This window comes from Fibroporia radiculosa (genome assembly GCF_000313525.1).
Source record: "Fibroporia radiculosa TFFH 294 genomic supercontigs, scaffold1106, whole genome shotgun sequence".
Lineage (NCBI taxonomy): Eukaryota > Fungi > Basidiomycota > Agaricomycetes > Polyporales > Fibroporiaceae > Fibroporia > Fibroporia radiculosa.
This window is the reverse complement of record NW_012133589.1, coordinates 1-8960: the sequence shown is the minus strand read 5'-3', so window position 1 is coordinate 8960 and position 8960 is coordinate 1. Positions and strand designations below refer to the sequence as shown.

Below are 8960 nucleotides of genomic sequence, written 5' to 3'. Positions count from 1 at the left end.
GGGGGGGGGGCGAGGACGTCACCTGGGTTTGCTGATAATTAACATGTTGTATGTGTGCGAACGGCGCGCTGCTGGTGTAGCGAGTGTGATGGAGCTGATCTGACCCTGACCGTTCATATTCCGGCGATCAAAGCCTGCGAAATTGTCCGACGCGCACCCACACTCGTCCCCCTGCGTGCCCACGCGAGCGCCGCCCCGCCTTATCGTCGGCCGCACGAGCAGGAAGACAAAACGCACGGGTGGGCGTGCTGGCCGCGTGCATCGCACCGTCGCCGTGCAGGATCTTCGGTGCACCCATCGTGGCACGCATCGGTGCCATCTGCTATCACGTCTGTGTCTGTGCCAACTCGTATCTCGCATCGCATGGGAAATCCGCTGGGTCAGCGCCGCACCTGCGCCAGCCTCGCGCGCACCACGCGTCCCTCCATCCGGACTTAGCCCGCTGCAACCCCGTGGGCCGCACCGCGCCTTCTGTGCGCTGCCTGCCGCGCGGAGTATCCGAAGCGTCCTCGGTCCCGCTCGGTAGCCATCGGTGCCCCCACGGGCGCGCTAGAAGACGCGGGCGACGGATGTCCCAGGGCAACGTGAGCGATGTCAATCGATACGGCGGCGCCAGCGCAGCGCAGCGCGGGCGGGGGGAGGGGGGGCGCGCATCTCCCGTTCCGCTGTGCCATCTCCGGGCGATGCAGTCCGGTGCGTCTGGCGAGCTTCCAGTGCGCCGGTGTGCTCGCGCGTGCAGTGTGGGCCCCGAGGATCATGCAGGCAGTGGGGCGTGCACTGTTCCGGGGTTGAGTGCGCGGATCCTGTCCCGTGGGCCTATCGTTCTGGTGCTCCGATGGAGCACTCGTGTTGCCGCACATCAGGGTGCGATCCTGCACCTGCCCCGCCCAAGTGCCTCGCCCGGCGGCCGTCGTCGAACAAACGTCGGACTCTGCACACGAGACGCAAAGTCTACCGTCACTGGCCGATTTGGCGGCTTGTCCTCGTCCTTGTCTTTCTCATACTTACCCCAATGAGGTCCCGGGGCGTCTCGGACGCTTTACTGTTCTGGAATATCCTGTCCTGATTTCGCGGAAGCTGTGCAGTTCATTGTGGATGGGGCGGGCAGGGAGAGAACAGACAGTCGTGCACCTTTTCTCCGCGCTCTGTCAGCCGCATCACCACGATGCCGGCTATGCCTCACGCAGCGAATGGCACCCGGACCTGTCCATCAATCGGTCCTGCGGGCTCCGGGGCAGAGCAGGACATGCGACTGCTCTTGGTCCCGGAGCTGATCGCGATGGAGCTATACAACGAACACCCCGTGCTCGCCGTCTCAATCAAAACTCGATAGATGCCCTGAAAAGCCTCTTTTGCGCGCACGGGAAAGCCTCGTTGTTCCCTTGCATGTGAAAACAGCATGCAACTCGATGGCGGCAGATGTCGTCCAAAATCCTAAAATACCCCCACGGAGAGCTAGCTCTGCCCGAAATTGGCTTAGTTGCCGCACCACTGCGATTGCGTTGCGGAACCTCTGATAGTCACATCGCCCAAAGGCTCCAGCAAAAGGCTCAATTCAGTCGTATTTACGGATACACGATAACGGATACATTGTTGATTGCACATTGATTGACTTCTACCGCATCTCCAAGAAATGCTCTGCCGGCCGCAAGCTCAGGCGTCATTCGCGCAGCAGCTATCTTGCGCGAATGCCGCAACGCTCTGCTTATCGTTCGCCCCGGGGACGTCCATGCTGGGGTTGCTTTTGAAAAAGCTCGTCGGCCGGAAAAGCAGGCGGACGTGCTCCACCGGCATCACAGGCCAGTCCTCCGGACGTGGGATGTGCGTGACCCCTGTGCGAGGGGGTCAATGCCAACGCACTCGTGTACGAACCCATCCCAGAAGATACGCACCAGTCGTAATGTAGAGGAGAAGATCCTCTTCCGTCAGCTTGTCCTCACCCTGGCACCACACAGGAAGGGAATCCTTGGGTGTCTCCCTCGTCTGGGGAACGTACTTGCCCGACGGCCACATCCTCCCGCCCAAAGGCGTCTCGACATCCTTCACGACCCAGAGCGCCTTCGTGGCAAAAGGCGCTCTGACACCGACGGGGCCGTCGTGTTGGGTGAGAAGCCGTGCGTGAGCGCCGTTGAGACCCGCGATGGAGTACCCGACGAACTTGCCCGAGTACGGATGGCGCTTCTTGGGGTTGATGATCGACCACCGACGATCCTTCTCATGGCTGATCTCGCGTGCGCCGTCCTTCTGCACAGCGATCAGCCGGTCCTCGGTGTGGAACGCATTCCCTGCGTAGTTCGCCGTCGACCCCGTCGGCGCGTCCGTGAGAGGAACCACGTCCGTCTCCACGACCGTGTTGTGCAGCCCGTCCACCATCGGGTCCACGCGTATCGAGAACAGGTGTTGGTGGTAATGCGCGTTAATCCCCGGCGCGAGCGTCGTCCCGAACTTGCTCGGCTCGTCGTCCGCCTTTGCATACACCTGGACGATACCCGTGAGCCGGATCTCCAGCTCGATGTTGCCGTCCTGGTAAAAGTAGTAGTTCCAGATGTACTCTGATGCATGGAGGTTTCCGTAAGATAGCCACAGCTAGCGGGCGCATGATACTTACCGTAGTTCGCGAGCGTGCAGATCATGCTGACGACCAGTCGACGACTGCGCACGGCGTGCGCACGACCGCCTACACGAAAGTCTGTGTGTTTCCATAGCAGACCTGCGTCCTCCTCGTGGATACAAATGACGTTCTTGATAACCACGGCCGTGCCATCATGTGCGACGTACGCGCCGGGCTGTGCGATTCATCAGCTTCAGCACAACACAAATACACTGCGCCGCTCACGAGATAATGGATCTGACCAAGGCAGTCGCAGCCAAGCGAGAGCTCGTTGGCCATCGTCCCCATGCCATATTCACCCCTGCATACTTTCCGTCAAACCACCGCCCACGCGTGTACGTGGGAGCACTCACACGTCGAATGCATGTTTCCTGGGATGCGGGTGTTCAGGAGCACCGTATGGGACGACCATCTCGGACAGCGAGAGCCGGTAAAAGATCGGCCGCACATTCCCGTCATCGTTGTACGTGATTGTCGATAGTGCAATGCCCTCCCGGTGATGAAACGCTGCACATGGCCTCAGCCACCCGACGTCCCACCTTTAATGGATGCCACTCACCGATATGCATTTTCCACTTCTGCCACTCCAATTCGTTTCCGGAAATCTTGAAGCTGACACCCTCTGGCTGCACGACGTGCAGCGGCTTGATGTCGTCCCGAACCTTGAAGGTTTCCCCAGACTTCTGGGCCATGAGGTCCGGCAGGAAGTCCCACGACTCGCGCGGAGGAGGGATGCGCTCACGCTTCGCCGCGACGAGCTGGTTCTCCTCAAGCGGGGGCGGAACAGTCGTCGGCATGGAGAGCTCCGCGTCAACGCCATGCTTTGCAAACAAGGATTCCGACGACGCCTGCGGCAGGTAGCGCGGCGGGAAATCGATATGGATGACCTTCATCGCGATCGAATCCACGACAGGGATGAAATCCTACGCAGAGGTAACTTAGCATCACAGCGTAGCATTGGGAAGACTGTGGACACACCATGGGATGCGCATACAGGTTATCGTGCTGGGAGAACCGGGCAAATAGGAGGGCCTGTTGGATGCGTTTCTGCTTTGGGAAGCGAGCGTCGTGTCCGATCGCCCAGCCGTCAGCGTGCAGCTGCTCGGGAAGTACGCCTGTGGATTGTCAGAAAGAAGAGCAAAACAAACGGCGCGAGCGAAACACTCACCGACGTCTGCGGCAAGCTTCTGCACCTCCTTGTCCTCTCGAACGATCTTTTCGCACAGCAGCAATTCCTCGACGGAGATCTGTGGCTGCACGCCCTCTGGCAACTTCTCGAGCGCCTCGACGTCCCATTGACCATCAGTTAGTGCGACGACAGCATTGTATGCATCTCTGAGCGCACATGCGAGTGAGTTCACAATATGCAAAAGCTCCGAGTAGTACGATACCCTGTGACGACGTCAAAGAACTGATCACGCGAGGATCTCATCAGCAGGACGATGCATGCTGACGACGCATGCACGCACATCAACTTCGGCCTTGCGCACGATCTTAGTGGCTGGCTCAGGCTGCTCTCCCGGGTTGAGCGGGATCCCAAGGAAGGCAAGCACCGCACGCTTGGGGGGCGGGAGGAGATAGCTCGTAATGAACCTGATCGCCTTGATCTGTGTTTTAGCCGCGGTGTGACGACGGACAGCAAGAGACACGGCTACGATCTGCATCGCTCCTTAAGTACATCATCTCTGTTCTCAGAACAAACACAGATCGCACCTCATCGGGAGTCAAGGGATCCAGCGGGTGCTTAACTGAGGGTAACTTTGCCCGAGTCGTCTGCTGAACGCTCGTTGCGGTGCTGGGGGCGATGTTGGAGTCGGACATGATGGTCGGTGCGGAATGAAGAATATCTCATCTCATTCTTGGTCCTAAGACCTTATATGCGTTGTGTATGACCCGGAGCTGAGGTGAAATGATAATGCGGTACGGGATCAGAAGATAAGCATGTGCCACAAGGCTCGGCTAGATATCACCATATCCAGAGTTAAAGTAGTAGGTCTAGTACAGACCGAGGATGACACTACCAGCCGCCGAACAGGCAGAGGCCCAGTAATGGTTCGTCGAGGAAGGTGGTGATAAGGGAAAGAGAGGGCAACGAAGACATATTCGTTGTGTGAGCTACTGACTTCTGATAATTCTAGATAATAAAGTACTTACATTTCATAGGCAATATAAGTAGTTGTGCGTACAAAATCGTAGTTATATGCGCATTGAATCTGTATTGAACTTCAACTTGATCCGATCAACTCATACAATGTCAGAGCTAGAGTAAGCAGAGTCATATTGCATTCTCGTGCCATTTCACGAGTCAAGCAGATTCAATACAGGTGAGCGAGCACCTGTGTCATTCTGTGATTGGTTGTTTGCTCCGATATGTGATTCCAGGTCTCAAACGACGCAAAAAAAACTTTGTGTAGAACCGTCGTCCCGCGCTTTGCTTGATTGTAGTGGAATCGAACACGTGGGGACCATGGAGTGAGCACAATTAGCTCATATCCTCAATTGGATTCACCTCTGCCATGCGAGCTATGCAGCTGACCACGAGATCAGTTCGATGGTATGTGGTGCGGTCATAATGGGCCTAACGAAATTCGAACCTGCAGCAAATTATGTTCAGCGGGGTACTGCTACCGGGACATGCAGCCACAGCAACTCGTCATGCACTCGTGGCAGTCAACCTCTTATACAAATCGCCCTCAAACATCCACGTTCAAGGTATCCTCTTTCACATTCGATATTCTCGTGATTCAATTTCAACGTCGTAATGAATTGAAACTCTAGTAGCACATGAAAATCTAGGTAGTAATGGTTAAGGCCAACAGCCATCGTGCCCTAGTAATCGCCCTTCCCAATGACGCAGCATCTCTCTGTAAGAATCCTTGGACTCGTTATGCAGCGTCAATTGAACTGGTTGACTTTCGCTACAACAAGCAACCATCTCCTCTAGTATGCAGAGCATTTTTTGATGTGATATGCGTGCTGTTGCAGACGTTTTCGTCGGCAGGGATCCTGGATTTATCGCAATGTGTCGAAGGGTGCGAGGAAGTACTGCAGGGAACTTAGCCTGGTGCGCGTCGTCTAGACGGAGTGATGCTTCGCGGAGCTCGTTGGCGAACGAGACCGCTGAGATTAGCCCGGAAACACAAAGGTGCGTAAGGCCTGGGCATGCTGCCTCCAGGGCTCCTAGTCGTAGGAGGCCGTGTGGATTCCGGTTCCCCCCAAGATACAGGCGTTCCAGCACCGGCATCTGCGCTACCCCAACTGGAAACGGGTAGAAACCCCTGATAGAGAGCTCGCGGAGGTGCGGAAGCGGTAGAGAGTATAGGTGCGCGATGAGCGAGGTGCTGGTATACGGACATGAGGCGATGATCGTGAGTGACTCTAGCGTAGGTGCAGCCAGTGCTAAAATATGCATAGCAGCGATCTTCTCTCGTTCGTACCTCTCCACGTCCTTCTCTTCTGAAGATGCACGCTCGCCAATCCGCGAAAGCTCCCAGTCGGACAGAAAGAGGTGGCGAATGCGGCGGAGATAGGGGGGCAGCGACGCGAGCCGTGACTGCAATTCGGATATGCATGTGTGGCCGCTGATGCCGAGCGACTGGTACAAGAAGGGTCTAGCGACTTCGCGAATGTAGTGCGAGACGAGTGCGAGCGCGCGAGCGGTCGCGCCACCGTCCACGCAGGCGAATTCGAATATTTGTGCGTGCAGTTCGACAGAGAGCGTTTCCATGGCTGGACGCAAGTTTGCGAGCGGTCGATTAAGAACCTCCGCCCCTTGAAGATGTTATATACGCCATCGTTTATCGTCAGCCGCTAATGGAGATTTGCCTCGGATTGCGCAAGAGACTCGAGAGCTGACGTGATTGACGCGGTCATGTGACCGCGCTCCAGCGTCGTCTCAAATTCAAATTCGACCTCAATTTGGGCGACGTGATCTGGTCGTCATCGCTGTCAACTGCAAGCCTTTCGTGTTTTCACGATGCTCGGAAAATGCAACTAGTCGTCGTGCTCTACAGAAGCCAAGGGACACAATTGACAATTGTTCACTCTGAAAACACCTAGTTCAAGACTCGCAGTGTTGAAAATGGTCTTTTCGGAGATATGTCTTCATGGGGGAGCATCGCGCTGCTAGAACGCGAATGGGGGCAGTGCATGCAGGTATACGTGGCCATTAGATGCTTATCTATACGCGTAGCTCGTCACGAGGCCGGACTTTTGCTGCTTCTATGTAACTGATTTTCCAATAAGCAGGCTTAACTGATAGCACCAATCGAAATACGGTCATGCGTACGCATTCAATTTGCGGATTGAACTATCTCACGTCCCGGTTGTATAAATTGCATAGTGAGCGAATTGATTATGATTATGAATATTTAATATAGGCCGATCATGTCCAGACGTCTCTCAAGCTTTGTTACATACGGCCAGGATCACATACGGCGAGACACTCGTCTTCCTGAGAATGCCGTGCCGTATAATATCAATTTCATCGGCTTCACTTGAATCAGCTTACGATTTTTCTTGGTTTGTAAAGGTTGCAGCAGGGGAGAGCGCACCTAAGGTAGCAGGCGCGATCTTTGCTACCTCAGATATTTCAGGCGGTAAGAACCCTGTTCAACATTTAGTGACATACTGTAACATACACATGGCTGATTACGACGACGCAATCTACAGAAAGTCCGATGATTCCACAGGTGAATCACAGCCTATAGCATCCGAGAGGCTCGATGTAGGGCATGCAATGCTTTAGCCCTCACCGGCAGGCAGTAAATGGCACCGACTCATTTTCCAAATATATAACAGATGCCTATCATATCATGTTAAATTTCATGTGCTACACAGCCATTACAAGACGCGAAACCCGCCGCACACGGAGTTGAGTTTGTCAAAGCCCAGCGCAACAGTTTCTCGCTTGCATACAACCTCAGCCATCGGAGATCGACATAGATGATGGTGCGCATTTCAGGACGACGAGGCACATAGATCACGTATAGTGGTATATTTGGTGAGAATATGGCTATCGTTCCACACTACTGGCGGTATAAGCCCTACCGCTGCACTCGCCATCGCTTGCATTCGTTGACGCACAGTTCGAGCAGCAGGTTACAGACGAGATATATCTCAGGGTGCGCTTATGCATGTTGTTTTTCATGTTGCTTGAGGACGCTAACACTTGTTGATAAAATTGGTACTATGGTAGAGGCCGCCTATTCGGAGTATGTCGATAATCGAGGAAGATACACATTCCTTGTGCCAGTTCCGCGGTCTGAGCTGGTGTGGCTATTGTGTCATATGCATTCGGTGTGACATTACAAATGATCATTGTACCCACGAATGCCATACTGGCACCGATGCGGTCCGTATATAGTGCCAATGATTCAGTTGTGCCACCGTCAGGCACCACTGCATGTGCATGCGCCTCAAGTTGGTCTTTCCATTTGCGAACACCAGTGGTACGTAACTGTGTTCCAAACCATAACCGTGGCGACCCGATCTAAGAGTAGCTGTGGGCTTAACCTCCAAAGGCCGCACCAACACCTGTAATCCAATAGCTGCTTTCATGGCTCATTCGTCGTCAAAGAAGGCTGAGACACTTCGGTCTCTCATTCGAATCCTTGTGGATGCTTCTGAGACTATCATCAAACAATGGGAGGCAGAGGACCAGCCCTATCTCCCTGGCCCTGTCACTGGTGAAGTTCCCTCACATGAATTATTCGAGGCACGCCGCATCATCCTCGGTGCTTGCGACATGTGTGCAGATCTAGTGCAAGATCCTCTGGAGCGGCTTAGCGAAATTTCTTTCTCGTATTTTTCTGCCCGTGCCTTGCACATCGTTGCTGAAGCAAGGGTATTCGATATACTCGCTGAGGCAGACCCGAGCTCGGGAATGGACATCCAGGACATCAGTCATCTCACAGGTATCAACGCAGGAAAGCTTGGTGAGTGGCATATGATGCCTGTTTTGCACGTATGTTGAAAACCATCACAGTTCGCGTACTCCGTTGTCTCTGCTCCCTGCATATATTTGCTGAAGTGAAGCCAAACCGCTTCGCCAATAGCTCTACAAGCCAAGCTATTGTTGGGAACGATCCATTCCGTAATTGGCTCATTCTCAGGTAGGAAACGACCGCCTGGTTTTCCCCTGTAGAATTTCTGCTGACCGTGTTCGATACAGTGGCGGATTGTGCTATACGAGCTCGTGGAAATTGCCTGCTGTTCTCACGCATCCCGTGAAGACGCATTCATATTCACAGCGCGAGAGTGCACTTCAAGAAGCACTTCAGTCCAATTTGACAATATTTGAATACTTGGGGCAGCAAGGGGAGACATATCGTCTCGAGTCGCAGACGTT

The 8960-nt window shown here is 54.4% G+C and overlaps 3 protein-coding genes across 3 annotated transcripts; 1 reads left to right on the top strand and 2 right to left on the bottom strand.

Annotated features, from left to right (window-relative positions):
- Window positions 1–1653: 1653 nt before the first annotated feature.
- FIBRA_08587 (uncharacterized protein) lies at window positions 1654–4432 on the bottom strand (the record flags this gene model as incomplete). Its single annotated transcript, XM_012330227.1, has 11 exons — window positions 1654–1832; window positions 1893–2552; window positions 2609–2786; window positions 2837–2912; window positions 2965–3118; window positions 3171–3534; window positions 3590–3726; window positions 3780–3946; window positions 4003–4022; window positions 4081–4269; window positions 4325–4432. 11 exons carry the CDS (start codon window positions 4430–4432, stop codon window positions 1654–1656), a joined length of 2232 nt encoding a protein of 743 aa, XP_012185617.1.
- A 985-nt stretch (window positions 4433–5417) lies between these two features.
- FIBRA_08586 (uncharacterized protein) lies at window positions 5418–6338 on the bottom strand (the record flags this gene model as incomplete). Its single annotated transcript, XM_012330226.1, has 1 exon — window positions 5418–6338. One exon carries the CDS (start codon window positions 6336–6338, stop codon window positions 5418–5420), a length of 921 nt encoding a protein of 306 aa, XP_012185616.1.
- A 1830-nt stretch (window positions 6339–8168) lies between these two features.
- Window positions 8169–8728, top strand: FIBRA_08585 (uncharacterized protein; the record flags this gene model as incomplete). The annotated part of the gene is made up of 2 exons (XM_012330225.1): window positions 8169–8547; window positions 8598–8728. 2 exons carry the CDS (start codon window positions 8169–8171, stop codon window positions 8726–8728), a joined length of 510 nt encoding a protein of 169 aa, XP_012185615.1.
- Window positions 8729–8960: the final 232 nt, after the last annotated feature.